We start from the raw sequence: 26,893 nt of genomic DNA, 5'->3' as shown, positions 1-26,893 counted from the left end.
CTTCAAGTATAACTATGGAATTGAATTTTAAAAACAGTTTTTCTAAGGATCTTGAACAAAATCACACAAACAAGGAAATTAAGAACAGAATTCAAGCTTCTAAAGACCTTGAATTTTGTTCTTAATTTCTTTCTTGCATCTTCCCACCAATACAACTCTCTCTACTTCAGATGGCCCATATGCTAGGAGAGTGCTTAGGGACAGAACATCCTGAAAGTGAAATTTTTAAAAATCTGAGTTTCACTGACCGTGTGATTCTTTCAGCTTGCTCCTGCGCTGGGTTCTGGCATAAAGTACCACCTGCTGGACAACCTCCAGCTGCTCTTCAATTCGGGGAAAATGAAAGTCAGTGCATTCTTGGCAAACTGTGGCGAAATCTAAGGGACCCAACACAGTTACGAACTTCTAAAGGTGAAGTATCAAGTATTTAGTATTTACTTACAGACAATGAGATCTAGCAGAGAGAGAATACAGCATTCACAAGGACAACTTCTCATACTTGTCCTTTCAATAGTTATGTCTTACTAAGTTAGGGGACAACAATTTGGTTTTGATCAGAAACTTAATCTCTCAATCGCCCAGAAGAGTAAACAATTAATAGGCAAGGAAATTTTAATATAAGTCCAAACCTTCTTTAAATAATATATACTTTGATCATAATCCAGTCCCCAAAAGTGCTAAGAAATATAAGGTTCTTTTATTTATAATAGAAAATAAACTCTATTCAAGCTTCTTTTAAAAACAGTTATACATTTGAATATACTTTATATATTAAAATTTTTTTAATAATCATAAAAAATTAATTGTACTAAGAGGGAAAGTAGAATTTTACCTAGCATATTTAAGAAATAGGTTATTTAAAAGAAGAAAGAAAAAAAGGACAAATGGATGAACTAAAATTCACTGAGTCAGGATCTCCTCCTTTTTGAAAAATACATTTATATCTTGATTATTCTTTTTGTTATACCTTGAAACAAGGATCCTGTAAGAGTATTATCTACAATGTGGTAGAATTTTAAGAAAAATGAAATACCTGAAGCACACTAGGCCTGCTAAAGTACGAAACAAATCTCAAATGGCAGTGTCTGGGTATGTGTGCTGTTTGGTCTACTTGAATACTGGGGTGACTCATGCCTTTTTTTAAGCTTTTCACTAACTCCTTTCTTTTTAGAATGGCATTAAATGGAGAACTTTAATGGCATAAATATACATAATGTTAACTTACCTCTTTTGATACCACTATATGAATTGATTCGGTTATCCACTAGCAACACTAGGCCACAGAGGGACGTGGAGTAAAGCGACAGTGCTGTCTGGAGTCGGTGGAGCTTCACACCGCTTCGGTGGCTCCTCTTGTGCTTACAGAAATCCAGCATATCTGCTCTCAGCAACCTCAGGTTATGCATGGTCTTCAACTGGGCTCCTGGGGGTAGGCAACAGGCCCAGAAAGATACTTAGACAGCTGCAGAAAGCCAGCAGGGCAGGAGGCAAATCTCTGTGGCAAGAATCCAGATAAATCTGTGCTACGAATAATTAAAATGGGCCTTGCAATTTTCTATTTGAATAACTATTAACATTTCATCTTTCTATTTGCAAAGAAATAATACATGAGCTAAAATAGAAAACTTATAGCCAATAAACTCTAGGCTTTCTTGGAGCAGAACACGATTTTTAATAAAAAGAACCTGGGTATATTCTACTCATATGCTAGGGATTTTTCTCTTACAGCATTAAAAAATGTTTCACAGGTTACAATAAATTGTGACTGCAAAAAATTAATATATTTACCTAAGTGAATGGTAAAACTTTCTTCTAACTTTCTCTGTTCCTCATAAATCCTTCCATTTGCTTCAGCGGATTCTCTGAGCTGACTCGGTTGAACTTTAATTTCCTCACTGAAATTGAAAAAATTATTGATATGCTTTTTTTTCTTTTTTGTATGTTTGTCAAAAACCTTTCCTAAAGGAAAGCAAGCTTTACAGTGAAATGAGATGAAACAGCAGAAAGTAGCACTTAATTTATTCCTAAATTTATCCTTTATCCATGGGACAAGTAAGATCATTAACACAGGTTGTAAAATTCCTACTTATTCTTTCATTTCTTTGGTTATTTCTTTCAGTAAGTGATGCATATTTTTTTAGTCATTACAATATCGATTATATGTCATCATTTAATATTTCTTAGTAGCCTAAGAAAATGATTAAATGAAGTGACTAACATTAATATGTTTACAATGACATTTTAATATATCCTCTCTCAGCCTTAGGGCTGGCGAAACTAGAAAATAAGTGAAGTGATAGAAATGAAAACTAAAAATTAAAATGTCAAATAAATGTCAAATAATAAAAAAAGATGAAGCTCGTTTTGATGTATTCATATCCTCTCTTTTTTTTTTTTTTTGTTTTACCATTTCCTGATTTTTCACCACCAACAGTCTCCCATTGAAGGACTTCTCTCTTTGCTCTACGCTGCCCTTGCACTTCCGGAAAAGGTTTCCATGGAGGCACCAGAACTGTACAACTGTTCAATTCAAATTTCATGGTGAGCTGAAGATGGTATAAGTCTCTAACAGTCATCCACGCCCCTGACTACATTTTTGGGGTAAATCCAAACAGTCTCATTAGCGTCACTGATTGACTTCATTAGTAAATGTGGCAAATTTAAACCCCAAAGTAAATTCATATAAATTTATATTAATAAAATATCCTCATCTTAGGACACAGAAAGCCACAAGAGAATGATGTTTCCATGCTAATAGCAAGAAAAGCCTAGATAACCCATAAGATCATAAATTTTCTGGAGCTCATCAGAGATTTGAGGTAACAAGGCAACCAAGAAACTAAATTCTAAAGTGTGACACGCTTTAGAAGGAGAGACAGGACACACAGATAGTTTTCAGTTTGGGCAGAGCACAGTAGAAGTGGGTTGCTGTAATGTATATAAGAGGGTAAGAAAAAATCAGCTAAAATTTTAACAAATTCTTGAAGGTCAAGTATGGGCTAGCATGTCCATTTAGAACAGCTATGAGCTCCAGGCACCAGGGGACTTTGCATATGCTCTTGCAAACTCTTTCCTGTTGGCCTCCACCAGGCGCTTCCAAGAAAACCTTGGGGGCAGGGCAAGAGAAGAGACAGGCCACTCGGTGGCACAGGCAGATGTGCTAAGAGTGCCCCAAGCCCAAGGCCCAGATCTGCTAGACTTACCTAAGACTGAAGCTGGACAAAGGCCACAGAGACCCGCCTCCCACCCCTGACCAGGAGCCTGGCATCAAGTAACAACAACATTAGTCTACTGCTGGCGGGTGGGCAGAGCAACAGCACACACGGGGACCTCCTGCTGTGGCACAGGCCTGCAAAGGCTACTGAAAGCTGAGGGTGGAGCAGGATGACAGAGAAGAACAGTCTAGAAGCCAAAGCCCCACTCTCAACACAAAGTGGCAGCAGTGCACTGTTGTAGAAAATGAAGCCTATGGTGGACTGAAGAGCAGAAACCAAACACAGCCCAACTGCTGACTAGATTTCCATAACCTTCACATTAACGGCCTGCTCATTTCTGGGCATAAGTACAATTGACCTCAGTCTCTTCTTTTCTAATACACACAACAGCCAGCATTCAGTTTTAAAAAGAGAGAGAGAAACAGAGAGGGGGAAAGACCTAAAAAAGCAAGCAAAAATAGATAAATAACCCACTGTCAAGAGAGAAAGCAATCAACAGAAACAGACTTAGAGATGACCCAGATATTGGGGCTAAAAGAAAGGGACTTTCAAATAACTATGACTAATATGCTAAAATATTTAGTGTAAAACAACACACAGGACAGATAAGGAATTTCAGCAAAGAGAGAAGTACTAGAAATAAAACATGCTATCAGATCGATGATCACAGATGTCAGTTCCTTTGACAGGCTCATCAGCAGACCACCAATCATTTTATGATGCCACCATTACCCTGATATCAAAACCAAATGAAGATATTATAAGAAAAACAAAGTTACAGACCAACATATATATAGTGGATGTATTTATTTACTATTTTATAGTGGATATGTTTAAATTTACATATAATATATATGAAATAATACATCATGAGTTACATGTATAAATTTGAACTATACAATTTCTAGAAGAAAACATAGGAGAAAACCTTTGTGATCTTGAATTAGGCAATGATAACTGAGATAAGAAACAAACTATTTAAAAATTGATAAATTAGGGCTTCCTTGGTGGCGCAGTGGTTGAGAGTCCGCCTGCCGATGCAGGGGACACGGGTTCGTGCCCCGGTCTGGGAAGATCCCACATGCCGCGGAGTGGCTGGGCCCGTGAGCCATGGCTGCTGAGCCTGTGCGTCCGGAGCCTGGGCTCCGCAACGGGAGAGGCCACAACAGTGAGAGGCCCGTGTATCGCAATAAATAAATAAATAAATAAATAAAATTGATAAATTACACTTAATTAAAATGAAAAACTTTGCTCTTCAAAAGAAACCATTAAGAAAATGAAACAACAAGCCACAGTGTGAGAGAAAATATTTGTAAAACACATATCTGATGATAGACCTGTATCCAGAATATATAGAGAACTTTCACAACTCAATAATAATAATGGAAAAAAAAAAAGGAGAGGTATGGATAGAAGATCAGCACGTGAAAAAAATGTTCAATGTTAGTAGCCGTCCAGGAAATGCAAAGTAAAACCACAATGAGACGCCACTACAAAACCTACTAGAATTGCTAAATATCAACACCAGGTGCTGAGGAGGGTGAGGAGCCCCTGGGACCCTCCCACAATGGTGGTGGGAGTGCGAGATGGTACAGCCACTTTGGAGAACCAACTTTTTATAAAATTAAGCACACCATGGATTTTACTTCCCATGTTTTCCAGCAATCTCACTCCTAGGTATTTACATAAGAAAATCATAAACATATGTCTATAGAAAGACCAATATGTGAATGTTTATAGCCGCTTTATTTATAATTGCCGAAATACTTTGAATGTCCACCACTGAGTGAGTGGATAAACAAAGAATAACAGAGCAATAAAAAGGGAAGAACCACTCATAAATGCAACAACATGAATGAGTCTCAAAAGCGTTATGTCAAGTGAAGGAAGAAAGACACAAACTGCTACATACAGCTTGATTCCATTTATATGACATTTTGTAAAAATCAAAATGACAGGGACAGAAATCAGATCAGGTTGCCACAAGCTGGGCAAGGGGACGGGGGGTTAATATAAAGGTATAAAAAGGAAATGCTATGTCTTGATTGCAGTGATGGTTTCATGACTAATTAAGTTTGTCAAAACTCATCAAAATGTAAACCTAAAACAAGTGACTTTTACTCTATGTAATTTATCCTTCAATAGACCTGACTTTAAACAAAAGGGCAAAAACGGACATATATACACTACCAAATGTAAAACAGATAGCCAGTGGAAAGCAGCTGCATAGCACAGGGAGATCAGTTCGGTGCTTTGCGACCACCTAGAGGGGTGGGATAGGGAGGGTGGGAGGGAGACGCAAGAGGGAGGAGATATGGGGATATATGTATATGTAGAACTGATTCACTTTGTTATAAAGCAGAAACTAACACAACATTGTAAAGCAATTATACTCCCATAAAGATGTTAAAAAAATAAACAAATAAATAAATTTTTTAAATTGATCAATCTCACACAGGAGTTCTATACGTAGTTATGTTGAAAATGGGTTTCTGCTCCCCAAGGAAATCCCTATCAAAAAGGAAAGCAAACTAACCAAGTCACAGTAAAAATACTCTTTCCTAGGAATATTTGGTTTTTAAAGCAGCAGCAGCTAGAGGCCAATATTTACACAAAGGCATTGATCCTATAGAATGAATTTCTGAAACTAGAGGAGTAAAGCAAGAGATAATTTTTGCAGCAAGAGATTTTCTTAGCTTCCATAGGTTGATGACTTCCTACTTTTTTGACCACAATATAGAGTACATATTTCACATTTTGGCTCCATGCACACATGAGTAACGTGCTGATATTTTTTTCCCTAGTCTATTCTATTCAGTTCTGTTCCATTCAATTCCATTCCATTTTATTGTCATTTTTAAAAGCCCAATTGGAAAGTAAAGGATCTAGCATGGTCCCTGGCAGACTGCAATCAGCAATTTGAGAAACACCATTGGACCTTATAGTACACAGGTGTTCCCAGCCTGTCTGTCACCTCACCTGTCCCCTTGTATTGTATTCAGCACTATTTTCATTTGAAATGAGGGGGATATATATGTTAGTGTCCAGGAGGTTATCCCATTTCTAATTATAAAAAATTGTTTAAATATTTCTAAGGTGTTGTCTTGGGGAAAACAACAACACAAATGACAGATTATAATAAGAGATGATACAGACTGTGTCAGGTAAACAGTTTAATGATAATCTATCCCTCTGCCTGGTTTACACCCATCCCATAAATATTTATTTATATGCCTGTGTCAAGAGCTAGACACTTGACAAAGAACTGGGTATACGACAGCAGAAAAACAGATGGTTTTTGTCTTCAAGGCAAGACAGGTGAGGGAGAATGACATTAGACAAATAAAGGGCAATATCTAAATGTTTATAGCATACACTAGAAGATGCTGGAAATAGGATTATTATACTGTACTAAATATATTCCCAATCGGATATACTTTAGGATTTGAAAGAAGAAATTTTCAAAGGTGAGTACACAGCCAGGAAAGAACAGGCACTGTCGAGCTCTAGGGCAACACATGAAACACAATGTATTTAGGCCATAAGGCACCACACAAATTGTGACTTATGGAAAGTCCTCTAGACTATTTCGGTACCTTGTACATGCTTCTGTTACTGCACACATCATTCTGTACAGTACTGTTTTATTCACAGGTCAGTGTCTCTAGAATATAAGCTCCACATGGGCAGTTATCTTTTTTTTGCTCTTCTGCTTAAAGAGTGCTTGGCATTTAAGGTGCAGTCGACCAGTGTGTATTGCACTGAAAGGAAACCAACTTAAGGAAACAAGAGACGGTAATGGCGGTATTTAGGTATACACACCCACAAGATTTACAAGGCTAAGTTCTAGCGGGGAAATCACTACTGTAAAACAGCCAGTTACCCGCCCCACCCCACAAATCATCCACATAAAGTCTATAAAATGAAAGGTGTTAAAAGAAGTATAAATTATCTTGAAATTTCACCAGCAACTTAAAAATATCTACAACTAAAAAGGTCCAGTTTTACAATAAATACAAACTATTACTGACAATGACCTTCATCTAATAAAAACAACACCCTATTAATACCTGAGAGAGCTGTTTTTGGGGTTTTTTAGGTCTTGATGAAGTTTCATCACCCATTCCTGATACTCTTGCTTTTGTATGGCAGTCGACTGTTTTAATTCATTGGACCATTTATTTTCCAAGTCCTAAAAAGAGAGAGTACACTACTAACTACTTTTTTTACAAAAATAAGTAAGTGGAAAATGCAACCCAAAAGTCATTATACTTCACTCACCTGCTGGGATTCGAAATGCTGAGCAGCCAGTGAATTTACATCTTGATCTGTCAGTGATTTTCCCAGTTCCTGCATCACTTTTTCCATTTCAATGCCTTGTCTGAACCATAAATAAAGCAGATCAGATATATTCATCAAAGTTTTAATACAACCACTCTGGATTTATTGAACAACCTCTACAAAGTCAAAAGAAAATTTTTGTTTTCTAGGACTATGTCCAGTTAGGACAACTATACTACCTGGAAGGCACTTTGAAGCCTTGCCAATGGAGATGTGGAAATAATAATGATAATGTCATATAATATCAACAATGTCATTTGTGCAGCTAAATTGGAATCTAAATTGAGTGCATAAATGAAAGCATTCAAAATCTAGGTGATTTTTCAACTTCCATGGCTAATATTTAAGAGGCTGCAGATTTTCACAAAGAAGATACTCTGCAATTCCAGCTTAAATACATTTTCTTTTTATTTGAACATGAGTTAAAGTGACTTCAACCTTCAAAAGGTACTTTATATTATAACCAGAAGCTGCCAATTAGGTTCTAAGAATCAAGCTGGTATTAAGTCACAAGGTTCCCTTTTTAGAGGAATATGAAATACATTCTGAAGATACATTTTAGTCTTCTTCATTTATCCAAATAAACGTACAGAAATTAAATATGGTTTCCTCTACAGGAAAAACTAATCAGTGGTGTTAGAAGTTCAGATAATGGCTATTTACGGGGGAAATGGGTGGTGACTGCCGGATGGGCAGCAGGGAGCCTTCTGCAGGTCTGGAAATCATTTCTTGATCTGGGAGATGAGCACATGGGTGTACTTTGTGAAAATTTACGGAGCTGTATACCTATCGTTTATTGCCTTTTCTGTATGTGTATTATATTTTAGTAAGTTCATTAAAATTATCTTCTAATAAAAATGTATTTAAAAAATTTGTCCTGAAACATATTTCAAACAAACTTGTAAACAACAAAACACAGACATGAACTAAAAGGATTTTACTATCATTCTAGTCAATTTAAGTAAATTGCTCTTAAAAGAGAACTTATACTTATTTATAACAACTGATTAAGATACTTATATGTATATAATAAATGAAACTCATTCATATGTTATACTTCTATACATTTCTATGTATAGTATTCTAGTATTAAATATTCAATATCACTTAATTCCCACTTAACTATAAGTGGGCAGGTGACCCCATTAATTTTTTAATAACTACTAGAGGTCAGGTGAAGGATGTGCTTGCAAGTAAGATTGTTATTTAAAACAGAAATAACTACTAAGCATTAATAAATATAAACTTCGATACAAATATATTAATATTTTACATTACACATGTTCCCTCTAGTGGATAAAGAGTATCATTGCCACTTTTAAGTTTCAAAGAAATATCTTGAATCTGATTTGCTAAAAGAAGCAAATTTCCAGTGAGGAAAAAGAAGACCAATAAATAATAATTCAACAAATAAAATTTCACGAACATTTATTTCACCCTAAATGTTTTAGAAGTGCAAGTAGTTAATGATACAGTTAATGATACAATATATATTTTCTATGATTAAGATCATAGAAAATTTTATTATTTTTCAGATGAAATACTAACAATCTATTGGCTCAGTATGTCTGGTGGGGTGATTCTGACAACCTGTATATTACCTCAAACAAACTTAGGAAAGAAGAACATTATAACAATTGATGCTATACTGAGAAAAGTTCTTTTATTTATTTATTTATTATTATTTTTTTTTTGTGGTACGCGGGCCTCTCACTGTTGTGGCCTCTCCCGTTGCGGAGCACAGGCTCCGGACGCGCAGGCTCAGCGGCCATGGCTCACGGGCCCAGCCGCTCCGCGGCATATGGGATCCTCCCAGACCGGGGCACGAACCCGCGTTCTCTGCATCGGCAGGCGGACTCTCAACCACTGCGCCACCAGGGAGGCCCCGAGAAAAGTTCTTTTAAAGATGTAAAATGGAATTAAAATGAAAGGAGAAATGAGAAAAGGTGTCACTTCTGCTCATGAATTAGATAAATGAATTAAGCACCAAAATTGTGGGTGAACTTCCATCAATGAATTCCAACTCACCATTAGTTATACTGTTCACCTTTGCAAAAAATATTACCTACCTTAAAGGGAACATAGCTTATTTTTATTTTTTCAGCTACCAGTTTGGACTTGTGAAAAATAAACTATAAAACTGTTTTTAAAATAAATGTATTCAAATACTATTTATACGTTTAGGTGGGGAAAAGCAAAGCCCCATCAAGAAGTCTGGCCAAAGGACATTTCAAAAAATAACGTAAACCAAAACAAACCCCTGCTGAAAAACCATTCCACGATAGAAAATGTATATGAAGTAAATGCAGATAATTAGTAAGTTAATTCAGATTCCCAAAGGACAGATTCAGAATGAGATGAAGATTATATTATTTGAAGTCCTGGTAGGAAAAGTCAAACAAATGTAGTTCAACAGAAGGTAATTCATTATTGTTAGGTAATTATACTCTTACATATTTTAAAAAATCTAATCTGTATTTCATTCTTAAAGTATGTTCACAATATTATTGGCTACATAATAAAGAACTAGAAGAAAATCAAATTTTTGCCTCAGTAAAATGGGGATGATAACAGTAGGATTGTGCTAAGAGATCAAGTGAGACAGGGCATCCGTTATGGACTGCATGTTTGTGTCTCCCCTGAATTCATATGTTGAAACCCTAACCCTCAATGTGATGGTATCCGGAGGTGGGGCCTTTGGGAGGTAAGTAGGTTTAGGTGAGCTCAAGAGGTTGGAGCCGTCCTGATGGAATTAGTGCCTAGAAGAGGTGCTACAGCTGTCTGTCTACGAGCAACACACCAGGAGCACGCACTGAGGAAACACCACGTGAGCGACATTAAGAAGGCACGGTCTGCAAGCCAGGCAGTGGGTCCTCAGCAGACACGGAGTCTGCTGGCACCTTGATCTTGGACTACCCAGCCTCCAGACGGTTAGAAATCAATTTCTGTTGTTTAAGCCACCCAGTCTGTGGTATTTTTTTTTTTCAAGAGCAGCCTGAACTAAGACAGCATCCAAAGCACTTTGCACAGTGCCTGGAACAAAGCAGACCTTCAAAAGAGGTAAGCTATTCCTCTTATTAGAACTAAGAATAGATAAGACCACCGTACTTGTTTAGGTAAATCACTGGAGAAGTTCTATAAACCTATGAGGACCTCATCTTCCCAGATGAAATGACAGATTTAAACGCCTAAGAAAATTAATTTCTAAAGTTAAAGATTCTTTTTATTCTATTCTTCAATTTTATAACAAAATGAGAACAAGCTGTTCTGCAGCCCATCAATATTTGATGACATAACATTTAATTATGATAATGCAAGAACTTTGAAATACCTCTCTCGTAATTTTTTCAGCTCCACATCTCTTTCGCCAATCAGTTCTGAGATACTAACAAAGTAATTGTGTTCCAAGTTTAGGAGAGTTTCAGAGGCAGGAGAATGGATTAGGTCATGGTACACATCTGCGAAATCTTCATCCCAGCTGGGCTCCTCGGGCCTTGCATGCTCTAATGTGGTCTACGAGATGAGACACGAATAGTCTTAAATCTTGATGTAGTATTTTTATTTATTAACACACTACTAGAGAAGTGCATATATTATGATTCCATTTCTGTACATCAAAGGACAGAAAGACCCTCCATCTATATATGTGTATATAGGTTACATAGGATTATCTGAATATAAAAAAATACAGAAAGATGTCAACTAAGCTGTTAATGTGGGTTACCTGGAGGCAGGGGTAAGGGGAAGGTGTTAATGTGGAGGAAGAAATAGGAAGTTCCCACAATAAAAAAAAAAGGTAAGTAAGCTAAGATCCCATTTCTGTGAAACCCAAACACACTCAAAGGGGCTGTTTCGGCAGAGTGGGACTTCTGAAGATCTTTACTTTGTATTCTAAGGTGCTGCATAACAGAATAACTTGCATATATTAATTATATAATCAGAAGAGGCTTTCCATTATTAAAAATATATTGCTATGAAAGGTTTTGTAGGCTATATATTTAGAGAATGAGGTTACCTGTGCAATAACACTGACCTTGAAAACCCAATTCATGCATAGGATTTTATATCAAGATGTACATTTGCAATCTTCTTACTCTGAACTTTTCAAGTATTGTTTTCATTATAAAATGTAAGCATGTTTTAAAGTGTATGAAAACAGTAGCTATCAAAATGATAAAGGGACTCAGTAAACACCAATAAACAAGAAAAACAGAAACATGCAGAGAGGCAGAATGGAGATACCCCAAGCACACACACAAATCCATCCAGAGGACAGATGCCTGTCCCCAGACGTGTGCCATGCCAGCACATCTGACACACACAGTGCTCTCCAGGGGAGGAAACTGGCATGCTGGGAAGTCTCCTGTCAAAGGTCATACAATTTAAAGGCAAAAGTGGAAATATTTTTTCTATTATTGATCTTTGCAGACAGACATCTATAAAAAACAATAATCTAAATTCTTCCCTTTTCAAAGTGAAAATGTCAAAAACTGGAATCTATGACAGGACTAAGAGTAATAATCTACCTTAAATAAAACAAATGGATAAATGACAGAAACAGGTATTTTCAACTGGGTCAATCGGGTAAACTTTTCCCCTTGTTTCTTTTCACTTATACTTCGATTGACTGCCAGATCAGGATAGAAGAGTTTCAGAAGACCAGCTGAATCTAGAAGACGGATTTCATCTACCTCATGCCTCTGAAAACCTGAACCCGCATTCTCATAACCGCTCTACATCTCTAGACCCTGGCACTGCTCTAGAAATTATAACCAGCCCATGTGACTTAAGCCTTGTTCCAAATTCACATCAGGCTCAGGCTCAAGTTTTGCAGGAAGGAGCCAGGGCCAAATCACAGGGATCTGCTTGGCCCTGCGTAACACCAGACATTTGGAAACCCCATGAACCAGATCTGCTCACTACATAATTTTCAGCATCAATTTAAAACCCAGCCTAGAGTGAGCCTTGTGAATAGGCAGAAGCTACCTACACGAGAAGCACTGAACGGAGTTCTTATTTGACCTAACTGGCGCCATATTCCCTCAGGAGAGGTGACCCTAAAAAGGGGACTGTGACAGCTGAGAGGAATGGGCACTGAGTAAGGGCCTGTGGAGAAACTACTCCACGTCCAGGCCCATCTGGACTTCTCTGTCTCCTCCATCACTATACTTTAAAAACAAACAAACAAAATCACAGAAAAAGAGGTCAGATTTGCAGTTAACTGAGGCTGGGGATGGGGGAAGGGGAAATTGGATGACTGCAGTCAAAAGATGCAAACTTCCAGTTATAATAAGTACTAGGCATGTAATGTACAATGTAATAAATATAATTAACACTGCCTTATGGTATATATGAAAGTTGTTGAGAGTAAATCCTAAGCGTTCTCCGCACAAAAAAGTATTTCATTTTCTATTTCTTTAATTTTGTATCTATATGAGAGGATGGATGTTCACTAAACTTGTGATAATCACTTCGTGATGTGTGTAAATCAAAGCACTATGCTGTATGCCTTAAGCTTACACAATGTCGCACGTCAACTACATCTCAATAAAGCTGTAAGGAAAGAAACCTTCATCAAAGTTCAGAATATCCTCAAAATTTACAATGTGATCTATTGTTTTACCTCCGCGTAAGCTTTGGCCCAGGTACTTGCCAGCTGATGTAAATCTACGTCACCTGACTTCACAGCTTCCAGGGCTGCTTCAGCATCTCTGTCATAATCTTTGAGGGATTCTTCTTCGATAAACTGGCTCAGAGCTTCTTTTAAGTCTGTAACAGGGACAATAAATACCATTGTCAGTACACATAAATAGGGGAACATTTTACCTGGCTAAGCACATTCCAATGTCAAACTTTATTTTATCAAGCTTAACAGAATGTCTAACTAAAATAGTGTCTTAACAGAATGAGACAATGAGAATACCCTTAACCCTTAAGAGAATGTCTAACTAAAATAAAATCAGCTTAGGGGATCATTTAACTAATCTCACAATTCTTCTTATTTACAATCACAGGTTACTGAATGGTCCAAATTCTTAACTCTGATATACAACCCTGATACTAATTTAAAATGTTGGGACTTCCCTGGCTGTGCAGTGGTTAAGGGGGCGTGGGTTCAATCCCTGGTCGGGGACCTAAGATCTCACATGCCTCACGGCCAAAAAACCAAAACATAAAACAGAAGCAATATTGTAACAAATTCAATAAGACTTTAAAAATGGTCCACATCAAAAAGAATCTTAAAAAAATTAAAAATGTTAATTTCTTAAGCCTGATTCTTTATTTGAAACTGAGTAGGGAAAAGCACATAAAGACCTCCTACAGATTTAGAGCGGCTAAAGGTTTCTGTATTTAAATGAGTTTCCTATATAACTTCCAAGGGTATAGATTGTTACAGTCTTTGAATATGAGAGAGAAATTGAGTGATTAGCATATTAAAACTCATTTATTTCAGATGATCTACAATTCCAACTTTAGAGACACTATTCAGAGACTGCTTTGAGGATATAAGAAGACCATGGCTTTCATCTTGGGCACTTGCTCCCTCCCTCACTCTCTTAGGTTGCTGGCCCTGGTAGAGGCCAGCTGCAGGTCCTGAGGTGACCCTATGAAGAGGCCCACATGACAAGGCTTGACAACAACCTCACAAGGGATCTTGGAAACAATCCTCTGTCAGTAGAGCCTTCAGATGAGACTGTAGCCCTGACTGATGGTTTGGCTGCAACCCCATGAGAAACCCTGAGTCATAGAGGCACCCAGCTAGGTTGCACCTGCATCCCTGAACGACAGTAACGGTAAGGACAAGATAATACATATTTGTTGCTTTATGCCGCTTTAAAAAAAAAAAGACTGATTGAAGAGCACTGGCATGGAAACCAGGATACCTGGGTTCTGGTCTTGGCTCTGTCATTATATAACTTTGGACCAGAGGTTCTCAGTCGTTAAGATGCATCAGAGTTCCCTGAAGAGCTTACTGGAATAGACCGCTGCATGCACTCCCAGAGTTCCTGATTCAAAGGGAATTGGGTGGAGCCTGCCCAACAATCCACATTTCTAACAAGTTCCCAAGTGATGCTGTAGCTGCTGATCAGGGAACAATTTTTGAGAATCATTGGGCAAATAATTTAACCTTTCTAGGTACCAGTTTCCTTATTTGTACAATGAGATTGTGCTGGAAAGTTTCTAAGTTCCCTTGTAACTTCGACCTTCTATGATCCAACATATTCTCAATTAAAACATTTTCCCTCATCTGTAGACAGAACACAGACCTCTTAACATGGTTTAATACAGACTTTATTAATGACTTTATGGAATTAATTTAGGTGAGCAAAGATTATTGAAAGACAGGTACCCCTTCTCTCCCATGACATCTCAGGAATTGAGGACCGGATCATTAAAAGGGCAACACATTTAGCACATAGCTAGTGATAGCTGACATGCCTTATGAATCCATCCAACTACATTAAGAGGTTAAGAGTTCTAATCCAGACTCTGTAATTTTTCATATTTAATTTTAATTTTTATACTAAAATGCCTAATAAACAATTACAAGGGATACAGAAAAAAATACTCCATAAAACAAAGGTCTGGGGAACCTTTTTATTCTTGAAAGCTTCACATTTTGTGGTTGTTTCCAGTGCTTCTTAGGTTTATGTTTTCTAATATAAAACTTCTAATGACAGAGACTATAGGAAAATAACGAAGGGATATTTTAAAAGAAATCAATCCTCACCTTTTTCTATAAAGCATGGTAAATTGTGCAGCAGCATCAGACGGCCATGTAAATGACTGGCATTCTCTTGAACAGGAAATTTGAGAGGCACCCTCAGTTCTAAGCACTGACTTCCCACTTTGAATTCATACACAAATTCCCTCTCTCTGTTGCAGAATCTTTCTCTGTTTTTCTTCATCTTCTTTGGCAGGATTTCTGTAGAACTAACAACAACAACAAAACTCAGCGGGTTATAAGTCCATTTAAAAAAAACCATGATGTTTCATTATTGCTATTCCCCTTCTAAGATGTTCCCCCACTCAGAGGTTTCATTTGTGTGACTCTGAGCTGATTATTCTATTTCCCTACGTTTATCCCTGCATTTTCATCTTCGTGATGAAAACAAAGTGCTTCTTTTTTTAAGGAAAAGGTTCTTCTAAACTTCATTTAAGAAAAAAATTATGCCCACAAAATACTTAGCATTCCTAGGCAGAGTTCTCAGGAATAGGTAAGGATCATGGAGAGAAGAACAGAGAGGATTCTTAGGAACAGACGCATGGTGGGTGGATACAGTTCATGAAACAGTTGGTGAATACAAAGTCAAAGAAACAGATCAGGGACCCAAAATTTATCTTGAAGAGCTTAGAGGTGGTGGGCATGAGATCTGATTGGGGGTGGAGAGAAGGGAGATGGTGCTGGAAAGATTTCCATGAAGGAAAAAGATACAGAGAAAGTGGAAAGTACAGGACAGCCCACAAGGCAAAGTGGACACTATTCATAAAGAAGAAAATCTAGTCAAAAAGAACACAGCAACTGAAGATTTACTTATTAGCCTCCTAACTGGACTCCTGTCCCCAGGCATTTCCCCGTCAAATCAGTTCCCACACTATTCTCTACACTGAAGTCACAGCAATCGTTTTTAAGTGCTTATCTGACCATGTTGCTCATCTGCTTAAAATCCTTCTATGACATTCCTTGTACGACTCAGGATACAATACAAACTCGTTAACGGAGCTTACCACGCCCCTGCTTATACCTCCAAACTCTTATTTCAGCACCTGGACCCCGTCCTCTCCAACACACAAATCCACAAACTTTATTTTCCAGCCATACTAAACTTCTTTCAATACCAAACCTCTCGTTCCACTCCCAACCTTTCTGAATGTTTTTCCTTTGCCCAGCACACGCTTACTGCTCTTCTTTCCTTGGCCACATCTCAGCTGAGATAGGCCCCAGGAAACCTTTTAACTTGTAGGACTGTCATTAGGCTTAATCAAATAATAAATAAGAAGCATCCGACAAACATAAGATGACCAATAAATGGAAGCTGGTAAAAATAATAAAGAATAACAGGAAGCTCTATCAGTTAAAAAAATCAAAGGCTGCTAAATGAGCACACATGATGCAGGCAAAGGCAGTAAAAAAACATTTTGCAGGGAACTGAAAATTACGGAAATAGGGGCTCATGGTCTCATCTTGTCTCGAGTCATAATTTTCGGCAAACAAAAACCATTAGCTCTGGTTTCAGTTGGTTCAACCTTTAGCCGTATTGTGTTTCAACAAATTGATACTTTAGCTCTCTCTCCGCGATCTGTTATTAACAGCAGGGCTGAAATCAAGCAAGGTTTCCGTACAATTATGGGATGCGAGGAGGAGAGCTGAACCGAACTCATGCAGCTCCAGTCGAGTGGAGGTTCTGAGGCTTAAATGAGTCAGGGAAGGGAGGGCAGACATAGAGCCGAGAAGCCACGGCCGAGTGAAGGGATCAGCCCCCAGTTAGAGGGTTTCGGTCTGAGGGGGCTTCCTCCCTCCGGTCGCGGGCTCACCTCCCCTCGTTCCGAGTCTCCTGCTGTCAGCACACCCGGCGCTGTCAACCAGCCCCGGTGCAGGAACCGTCAGCTGACCGCCGCCTTGTTTTTACTGCCGGAAGATCAGCTCCGGCAGATTCGTCCGCATCTTTTCCTCTTTCCCGGCACCCCGTGGAAAATTCCTCGGTCTAAGTGTCCCCTTGTTCCATAATACCTAGTTGAATCATTTAAAAAGTGTAAGAAGATGTATTTCTACTGTTATTGTCCATTTCAGAGACGGCGCAGAGTTCACCGTCGTGACGAAAGTGCAGCGGCGAAGCACCAGCTCGGCTCTGGCAGACCGGATGCGGAAGGGCGGTGCTTGGGGGGGGCGGGAACTAACGCGCGCTTCTCAGAGCGCGTGCGCGCCCGCGGGGATGGCGGGAGAGGATTGGAGGACTGGCGGCGGGACGGAGAGCTTCAAGTCTGGTTTTGCGCGGGAATTGGAACGGCCGCCGCCGCTGCCTACAGGAGCCTGCGAGCTGCAGGTTTCCAGCCTTGGAGGGGACCATGGTGCGGCCTGCGAGGTGAGTAGTTTATGGCATCCGGCGCGGATGGGGAGGAAAGGCAGGAGGACGCTGTAGGCCGCGTCACCTGCATGGGATGGAGGGAAGGGCCCGAGGACCAGGGTAGCGATGGTGGGACCGACAGCTAAACGCTCTAGACTCCAGTGAGAGCTGCCGCTCCTCGGAAAGGTCCTAGCATCCAAGCTGTTTCCTTCTCTTGGCTCCTTTGACAGTTACTGCCGTTTTTTTTTACCCACCCCGTTCAAATAAGGCCTGGTTACAGCGCTTTGCATTTCACCAAGCTCCTGCTTACGTGTTATTTCATTTGTTCGTCCCTATACTTCTTGGAGATAGAAAGTTTGGGTCTCCCTATTTTATCAATTTAAAATTCTGGGCACGAAAGCCAGTTTAGCTGAGTCACACAGCTAGTAAGTTACAGGATAACACGCAAACCTAAGCCAGCTGGCGCCAGATCCTCAGTGTTTTCCATTAAATGTACTGTTTGAAACTATTCCTCCAGTTAATCTCAGTTGAGCACCATGGAGGCCTAGGGTCAGCCGTTCATTTAGTAGAGTTTTGAATATATTTACTTTTGTGCTGGTGGTATATATTTACTAGATACATATATTTACTAGGTGCTGGAGGTTGCAGTCTAGTCAAGGGATGAAGTTAGGAGACGGAAAATGAACATGGCAATGTGAGAGAGAGTGAGAAGGAGGAAAGCCCTACTTTAATTTTAATTTAAAAAAAAATTCTATTGAAGTATAATTATTTATAATGTGTTTCTGGTGTACAGCAAAGTGATTCAATTTTATATATACATACATACATATATATATATATATCTACTTTTTCATATTCTTTTCCATTCTGGTCTACTACAGGATGTTGAATATAGCTCCCTGTGCTATACAGTAGGTCCTTATCTATTTTATTTATAGTAGTTTGCACCTGCTAATCCCAAACTTCTAATTTATCCCTCCCCGTCCCCTTTCCCCTTTGGTAACCATGTTTGTTTTCTATGTCTGAGTCTGTTTCTGTTTTGTAAATAAGTTCATTTGTATCATATTTTAGAGTTCACATATAAGTGATATCATATGGTTTTTGTCTTTCTTTTTCTGACTTACTTCACTTAGTATCATAATCTCTAGGTCCAGCCATGTTGCTGCAAATGTCATTATTTCATTCTTGTTGATGGCTGAGTAATATTCCATTGTATATGTATACCACACTTCTTCATGCATTCATCTGTCGGTGGACATTTAGGTTGCTTCCATGCCTTGGCTATTGTAAATAGTGCTGCTATGGACATCGGGGTGCATGTATCTTTTCGAATTAGAGTTTTCTCCAGGTATATGCCCAGGAGTGGGATTGCTGGATCATATGGCAACTCTATTTTTAACAAGAATATGCTTGGCTTTAATATCCTGTGTGAGGCGATGATGAGAAGGATGCATAAAGCACTCACATCTATGATGGTTGTCTTAAGAAAAACAACTTGTGAGGTTGTTTGAGTTGTGAGCCTCTTTTTCATAGAACACCATTTTCACTTGAAAGAACAACTGACTGACAAACTGGGTTATTCACACTTGGGTACTTGGCAGAAGATAAAAATGAAAACTAGAGTTTCATTTAGTGCAGGGGAAGGAGGAAGGAAATTATTTTATTCACTTTGAATATCACTTTCTTCTACCGCCCTCTAAAGTAGTGTAATATAGTGTATATTGCCCTCTAAATTAGTTCTTTTTCAGGTGTCAAGTACAAAGACACTCACCATGTTTTAAATGTCCATTGCATAATGAGCATTATTTAATATTGTGGGAGATAAAAGAAAATGGCTTTCAGTGTCAAGAAGTTTATAATCTAATAGGGAAGACAGAATGCATGTATAAAACAAAAGAATACATATAGTAGGAACTTCTAAATGCCCAACAGCAATTAAACACTGTATAAACTTTGAGTGTTAATTATATTGATTATTCTTACTTTATGTGTTATCTAAATTAACTTTCTTCCTTATCAGATATATCCAGTATAGTTATACCTTTTTTCAGCTAATGCTAAATCCTTGCTGTAAAATGTAAATCATGTTTTAATTTATATATTCTTCTTTTTTTAATGCTCATTTCCCTACATCTTTTTTAATTTTTAAATTTAATTTTATTTATTTTTTTATACAACAAGTTCTTATTAGTTATGCATTTTATACACATCAATGTATACATGTGAATCCTAATCTCCCAATTCATCCCACCCCCAACCCCCCGCCACTTTCCCCCCCTTGGTGTCCATATGTTTGTTCTCTACGTCTGTGTCTCTATTTCTTCCCTGCAAACCAGTTCATCTGTACCATTTTTCTAGGTCCCACATATATGCATTAATATACAATATTTGTTTTTCTCTTTCTGACTTACTTCACTCTATATGACAGTCTCTAGATCCATCCACGTCTCAACAAATGACCCAATTTCATTCCTTTTTATGGCTGAGTAATATTCCATTGTATATATGTACCACAACTTCTTTATCCATTTGTCTGTCGATGGGCATTTAGGTTGCTTCCATGACCTTGCTATAGTGTTGCAATGAACACTGGGGTGCATGTGTCTTTTTGAATTATGGTTTACTCTGGGTATATGCCCAGTATTGGGATTGCTGGATCATATGGTAATTCTATTTTTAGTTTTTGAGGAACTTACATACTGTTCTCCATAATGGCTGTATTAATTTACATTCCCACCAACAGTGCAGGAGGGTTCCCTTTTCTCCACAGCCTCTCCAGCATTTGTTGTTTGTAGATTTTCTGATGATGCTCATTCTAACTGGTGTGAGGTGACACCTCATTGTAGTTTTGATTTGTATTTCTCTAATAATTAGTGATATTGAGCAGCTTTTCATGTGCCTCTTGGCCATCTGTATGTCTTCTTTGGAGAAATGTCTATGTAGGTCTTCTGCCCATTTCTGGATTGGGTTGTTTGCTTTTTATTATTGAGCTGCATGAGCTGTATATATGTTTTGGAGATTAATCCTTTGTCCGTTGATTCGTTTGCAAATATTTTCTCCCATTCTGAGGGTTGTCTTTTCGTCTTGTTTATGGTTTCCTTTGCTGTGCAAAAGCTTTGAAGTTTCATTAGATCCCATTTGTTTATTTTTGTTTTTATTTCCATTACTCAAGGAGGTGGATCAAAAAAGATCTTGCTGTGATTTATGTCTAAGAGTTTTATAGTGTCTGGTCTTACATTTAGGTCTCTAATCCATTTTGAGTTCATTTTTGTGTATGGTGTTAGGGAGTGTTCCAATTTCATTCTTTTACATGTAGCTGTCCAGTTTTCCCAGCACCACTTATTGAAGAGACTGTCTTTTCTCCATTGTATATCCATTGTCATAGATTAGTTGATCATAGGTGCATGGGTTTATCTCTGGGCTTTCTATCTTGTTCCATTGATTTGTGTTTCTGTTTTTGTGCCAGTTCCATATTGTCTTTATTACTGTAGCTTTGTAGTATAGTCTGAAGTCAGGGAGTCTGATTCCTCCAGCTCCATTTTTTTCCCTCAAGACTGCTTTGGCTATTCAGGGTCTTTTGTGTCTCCATACAGATTTTAAGATATTTTGTTCTAGTTCCGTAAAAAATGCCATTGGTAATTTTATAGGGATTGCATTGAATCTGTAGATTGCTTTGGGTAGTATAGTCATTTTCACAATATTGTTTCTTCCAATCCAAGAACATGGTATATCTCTCCATCTGCTGGCATCATCTTTAATTTCTTTCATCAGTGTCTTATAGTTTTCTGCATACAGGTCTTTTGTCTCCCTAGGTAGGTTTATTCCTAGGTATTTTATTCTTTTTGTTGCAATGGTAAATGGGAGTGTTTCCTTAATTTCTCTTTCAGATTTTTCATCATTAGTGTATAGGAATGCAAGAGATTTCTGTGCATTAAATTTGTATCCTGCAACTTTACCAAATTCATTGATTAGCTCTAGTAGTTTTCTGGTGGCATCTTTAAAATTCTCTATGTATAATATCATGTCATCTGCAAATAATATCATGTCATCTGCAAACAGTGACGGTTTTACTTCTTTTCCAATATGTATAGTATCTTGTCATCTGCAAACAGTGACAGTTTTACTTCTTTTCCAATTTGTATTCCTTTTATTTCTTTTTCTTCTCTGATTGCCGTGGCTAGGACTTGCAAAACTATGTTGAATAATAGTGGTGAGAGTGGACATCCTTGTCTTGTTCCTGATGTTAGAGGAAATGCTTTCAGTATTTCACCATTGAGAATGATGTTTGCTGTGGGTCTACCATATATGGCCTTTATTATGTGAGGTAGGTTCCCTCTATGCCCATTTTCTGGAGAGTTTTTATCATAAATGGGTGTTGAATTTTGTCAAAAGCTTTTTCTGCATCTATTGCAATGATCATATGGTTTTTATTCTTCAATTTGATAATATGGTGTATCACATTGATTGATTTGTGTATATTGAAGAATCCTTGCATCCCTGGGATAAATCCCACTTGATCATGGTGTATGATCCTTTTAATGTGTTGGATTCTGTTTGCTAGTATTTTGTCAAGGATTTTTGCATCTATATTCATCAGTGATATTGGTCTGTCATTTTCTTTTTTTGTAATATCTTTGTCTGGTTTTGGTATCAGGCTGATGGTGGCCTCATAGAATGAGTTTGGGAGTGTTCCTTCCTCTGGAATTTTTTGGAAGAGTTTGAGAAGGATGGGTGTTAGCTCTTCTCTAAATGTTTGATAGAATTCACCTGTGAAGCCATCTGGTCCTGGACTTCTGTTTGTTGGAAGATTTTTAATTACAGTTTCAATTTCATTACTTGTGATTGGTCTCTTCATATTTTCTATTTCTTGCTGGTTCAGTCTTGGAAGGTTATACCTTTCTAAGAATTTGTCCATTTCTTCCAGGTTGTCCATTTTATTGGCATAGAGTTGCTTGTAGTAGTCTCTTAGGATGCTTTGTATTTCTGCAGTGTCTGTTGTAACTTCTTTTTCATTTCTAATTTTATTGCTTTGAGTCCTCTCCCTCTTTATCGTGATGAGTCTGGCTAATGGTTTATCAATTTTGTTTATCTTCTCAAAGAACCAGCTTTTAGTTTTATTGATCTTTGCTATAGTTTTCTTTGTTTCTATTTCATTTATTTCTGCTCTGAAATTTATGATTTCTTTCCTTCTCCTAACTTTGGGTTTTGTTTGTTCTTCTTTCTCTAGTTCCTTTAGGTGTAAGGTTAGATTGTTTATTTGAGATTTTTCTTGTTTCTTGAAGTAGGCTTGTCTAGCTGTAAACTTCCCTCTTAGAACTGCTTTTGCTGCATCCCATAGGTTTTGGATCGTCGTGTTTTCATTGTCATTTGTCTCTAGGTATTTTTTATTTTCCTCTTTGATTTCTTCAGTGGTCTCTTGGTTATTTAGTAACATATTGTTTAGCCTCCATGTGTTTGTGTTTTTTACGTTTTTTTCACTGTAATTCATTTCTAATCTCATAGCGTTATGGTCAGAAAAGATGCTTGATATGATTTCAGTTTTCTTAAATTTACTGAGGCTTGATTTGTGACCCAAGATGTGATTTATCCTGGAGAATGTTCCATGCGCACTTGAGAAGAAAGTGTAATCTGCTGTTTTTGGATGGAATGTCCTATAAATAACAATTAAGTCTATCTGATCTGTTGTGTCATTTAAAGCTTCTGTGTCCTTATTTATTTTCATTTTGGATGATCTGTCCATTGGTGTAAGTGAGGTGTTAAAGTCCCCCACTATTATTGTGTTACTGTTGATTTCCTCTTTTATAGCTGTTAGCAGTTGCCTTATGTATTGAGGTGCTCCTATGTTGGGTGCATATATATTTATTATTGTTAAATCTTCTTGGATTGATCCCTTGATCATTATGTAGTGTCCTTCCTCATCTCTTGTAACATTCTTTATTTTAAAGTCTATTTTATCTGATATGAGTATTGCTACTCCAGCTTGTTGTAGAGCTGGTTTGATGGTGCTGAATTCTCTTAGCTTTTGCTTGTCTGGAAAGCTTTTGATTTCTCCATCGAATCTGAATGAGATCCTTGCCGGGTAGAGTAATCTTGGTTGTAGGTTTTTCCCTTTCATCACTTTAAGTATATCATGCCACTCCCTTCTGGCTAGTAGAGTTTCTGCTGAGGAATCAGCTGTTAACCTTGTGGGAGTTCCCTTGTATGTTATTTGTCATTTTTTCCTTGCTGCTTTCAATAATTTTTCTTTAATTTTTGCCAATTTGATAACTATATGTCTCCTTGGGTTTATCCTGCATGGGACTCTCTGTGCTTCATGGACTTGGGTGGCTATTTCCTTTCCCATTTTAGGGAAGTTTTCGACTATAATCTCTTCAAATATTTTCTCAGGTCCTTTCTCTCTCTCTTCTCCTTCTGGGACCCCTATAATGCGAATGTTGTTGCATATAATGTTGTCCCAGAGGTCTCTTAGGCTGTCTTCATTTGTTTTCATTCTGTTTTCTTTATTCTTTTCCACAGGAGTGAATTCCACCATTCTGTCTTCCAGGTCACTTATCCGTTTTTCTGCCTCAGTTATTCTGCTATTGATTCCTTCTAGTGTAGTTTTCATTTCAGTTATTGTATTGTTCATCTCTGTTTGTTTGTTCTTTAATTCTTCTAGGTCTTTGTTAAACGTTTCTTGCATCTTCTCGATCTTTGCCTCCATTCTTTTTCTGAGGTCCTGGATCATCTTCACTATCATTATTCTGAATTCTTTTTCTGGAAGGTGACTTATCTCCATTTCATTTAGTTGTTTTTTGGGGGTTTTATCTTGTTCCTTCATCTGGTACATAGCCCTCTGCCTTTTCATCTTGTCTGTCTTTCTGTGAATGTGGTTTTTGCTCCACAGGCTGCAGGATTGTAGTTCTTCTTGCTTCTGCTGTCTGCTGTCTGGTGGATGAGGCTATCTAAGAGGCTTGTGCAAGTTTCCTGATGGGAGGGACTGGTGGTGGGTAGAGCTGGCTGTTGCTCTGGTGGGTAGAGCTCAATAAAACTTTAATCCTCTTGTCTGCTGATGGGTGGGGCTGGGTTCCCTCCCTGTTGGTTGTTTGGCCTGAGGCAACCCAACACTGGAGCCTACCTAGGCTCTTTGTTGGGGCTAATGGCGGACTCTGGGAGGGCCCACGCCAAGGAGTACTTCCCAGAACTTCTGCTGCCAGTGTCCTTGTGCTCACGATGAGACACAGCCACCCCCTGCCTCTGCAGGAGACCCTCCAACACTAGCAGGTAGGTCTGGTTCAGTCTCCCCTGGGGTCACTGCTCCTTCCCCTGGGTCCTGATGCGCACACCACTTTGTGTGTGCCCTCTAAGAATGGAGTCTCTGTTTCCCCCAGTCCTGTTGAAGTCCTGCAATCAAATCCCGCTAACCTTCAAAGTCTGATTCTCTGGGAATTCCTCCTCCCATTGGTAGACCCCCAGGTTGGGAAGCCTGACGTGGGGCTCAGAACCTTCACTCCAGTGGGTGGACTTCTGTGATATAATTGTTCTCCAGTTTGTGAGTCACCCACCCAGCAGTTATGGGATTTGATTTTATGGTGATTGCGCCCCTCCTACCATCTCATTGTGGCTTCTCCTTTGTCTTTGGATGTGGGGTATCTTTTTTGCTGAGTTCCAGTGTCTTCCTGTCGATTATGGTTCAGCAGTTAGTTGTGATTCTGGTGTTGTCGCAAGAGGGAGTGAGAGCATGTCCTTCTGCTCTGCCATCTTGGTTCAGGGCCTTAATTTATATATTCTTAAGGGAATCCAAACATATTTTTATTTACTCAAGACTATTAATGACCTTAAAGAATGGAGGTGAGAAATTGACATTTGTGTAAATGAAAATTTCTGTTTTCGTTACAGGCACAAGAAGCCAGTCAATTACTCCCAGTTTGAGGACTCTGACAGTGATGGTAAGTAGAGCTTCTTATGTCTTCTTTAAAGATTTGGAAATTTATTTCCTCATAATTTATAGGATATGTGTGTGTATGTGTGTGTGTGTGTGTGTGTATGGCTAAAATATGGTTAGTACCAATTGCGTATGAGGTAGGCCTGGAAAAATAATATTCTAAGCACTTAGGATACTTATGTTGATAATTATACTGACAAGAATTATTGGCATAGATCATAACCAAATAGGGCAAGGTAAAATGGCTTCTTAGATCTAAACTCTGTGAGGTCCATGTTTCTCACTGTGGGATTTGTACCCTTTTATCCCTTCCTCTAAGAAGAACACACTGTCTTTCTGAGACACAAATGTGTTACAGAATATAATGTGAAATCCCCATTAATTGTACAATAAAACAAGACATTGAAGAAAGCTCAGGCATGAGCTTTACCCTATTGTGTATATATATATATATATATATATATATATATATATATATATATATATATATATATATATATATATATATATATATATATATATATATATATATATTTGCTTGTCTCTGCTATTAAGAGAACTTTGGTCAAAAAGTTTGAGAAACATTGTTAGATTACATTATACTTAAAGGTAAGTTTTGTGTTTCTTTCTTAGACCATTGGAGTTTTCTGCAGGTCAGATATTTAGTAATTCCTCTGTTTGAAGGAATTTGTTTTTCACCTTGAGCCCAGTCTTACATGTGTCTAATACTTGGGAGAAAAGAGCATAGGGTATAACTTCTACCTTTTTAATTATTGTCATCAACCTGTCACTAAATTGTTATAAATTGCTGGTTGTATTCTGGAGACTGTGGCATGGGGGTGGGGGGCGAGTCACAAAGTATTATATTCCTACCTGGGGAAGCATAAAAGAGATGACAGTTATTAATAAATGGGAAAGTGCGTGCTTCAGACTACACGCACATGAAGGTATCCATACATGTGTCATGTATGAGTTAGAATGCTAGAGCAGCAGTCTTAGCTTGAGTGTCAACAGAAGAACTACCTCACTTCTGAGGATTGGTAGGGCAGAAGACTGGGAGAACAGAATGGGCTGGAAAAGAGCATCCCTTTGCCAAAAATCATTTTCTTCCACTTGTCAATATGATAAAATTGTAAGGGAATTTTAATAATTTTTCTAATGGTTTTGCAGATTTTTAATTAATTGTTCTTTTCTTTGCCACTTACACATACTAGCTTAGTTGCCTTTGCAGCTTTTTGGGGGATTAGTTTTTGATAGATTGATATTTTAAAAAATCAAGGCCACTAAAACAAAGTTGAAAAGCTTGAGGGAGAATAAAGACAAACAGTATACCAACAGTATTTTTT

The 26,893-nt window shown here is 38.0% G+C and overlaps 2 protein-coding genes across 3 annotated transcripts in view; one reads left to right on the top strand and one right to left on the bottom strand.

Moving 5' to 3' along the window:
* The window catches only part of FERRY3 (FERRY endosomal RAB5 effector complex subunit 3), a gene marked incomplete at both ends in the record, with an annotated part of 35,313 nt that extends 19,826 nt beyond the window's left edge, over positions 1 to 15,487 (bottom strand). The window contains 8 exons of one of the 2 annotated variants that reach the window (XM_079715872.1): positions 249 to 377; positions 1,226 to 1,423; positions 1,789 to 1,895; positions 7,286 to 7,407; positions 7,497 to 7,596; positions 10,888 to 11,069; positions 13,180 to 13,325; positions 15,289 to 15,487. In XM_079715872.1, coding sequence (XP_079571998.1) covers positions 249 to 377; positions 1,226 to 1,423; positions 1,789 to 1,895; positions 7,286 to 7,407; positions 7,497 to 7,596; positions 10,888 to 11,069; positions 13,180 to 13,325; positions 15,289 to 15,466 — 1,162 coding nt within the window. The remainder of the gene's footprint in view (positions 1 to 248; positions 378 to 1,225; positions 1,424 to 1,788; positions 1,896 to 7,285; positions 7,408 to 7,496; positions 7,597 to 10,887; positions 11,070 to 13,179; positions 13,326 to 15,288) is intronic. The other variant, XM_079715871.1, reaches the window with a different exon arrangement.
* A 2,033-nt stretch (positions 15,488 to 17,520) lies between these two features.
* The window catches only part of LOC307060744 (RAD51-associated protein 1-like), a gene marked incomplete at its 3' end in the record, with an annotated part of 39,443 nt that continues 30,070 nt past the window's right edge, over positions 17,521 to 26,893 (top strand). Inside the window, 2 exon segments of the mRNA XM_079715455.1 lie at positions 17,521 to 17,641; positions 25,502 to 25,551. Coding sequence (XP_079571581.1) covers positions 17,625 to 17,641; positions 25,502 to 25,551 — 67 coding nt within the window. The 5' untranslated portion in view covers positions 17,521 to 17,624.

Source organism: Hyperoodon ampullatus, assembly GCF_949752795.1.
Source record: "Hyperoodon ampullatus genome assembly, chromosome: 11".
Taxonomy (NCBI): Eukaryota; Metazoa; Chordata; class Mammalia; order Artiodactyla; family Ziphiidae; genus Hyperoodon; species Hyperoodon ampullatus.
This window is presented reverse-complemented; position numbering and strand designations above follow the sequence as displayed.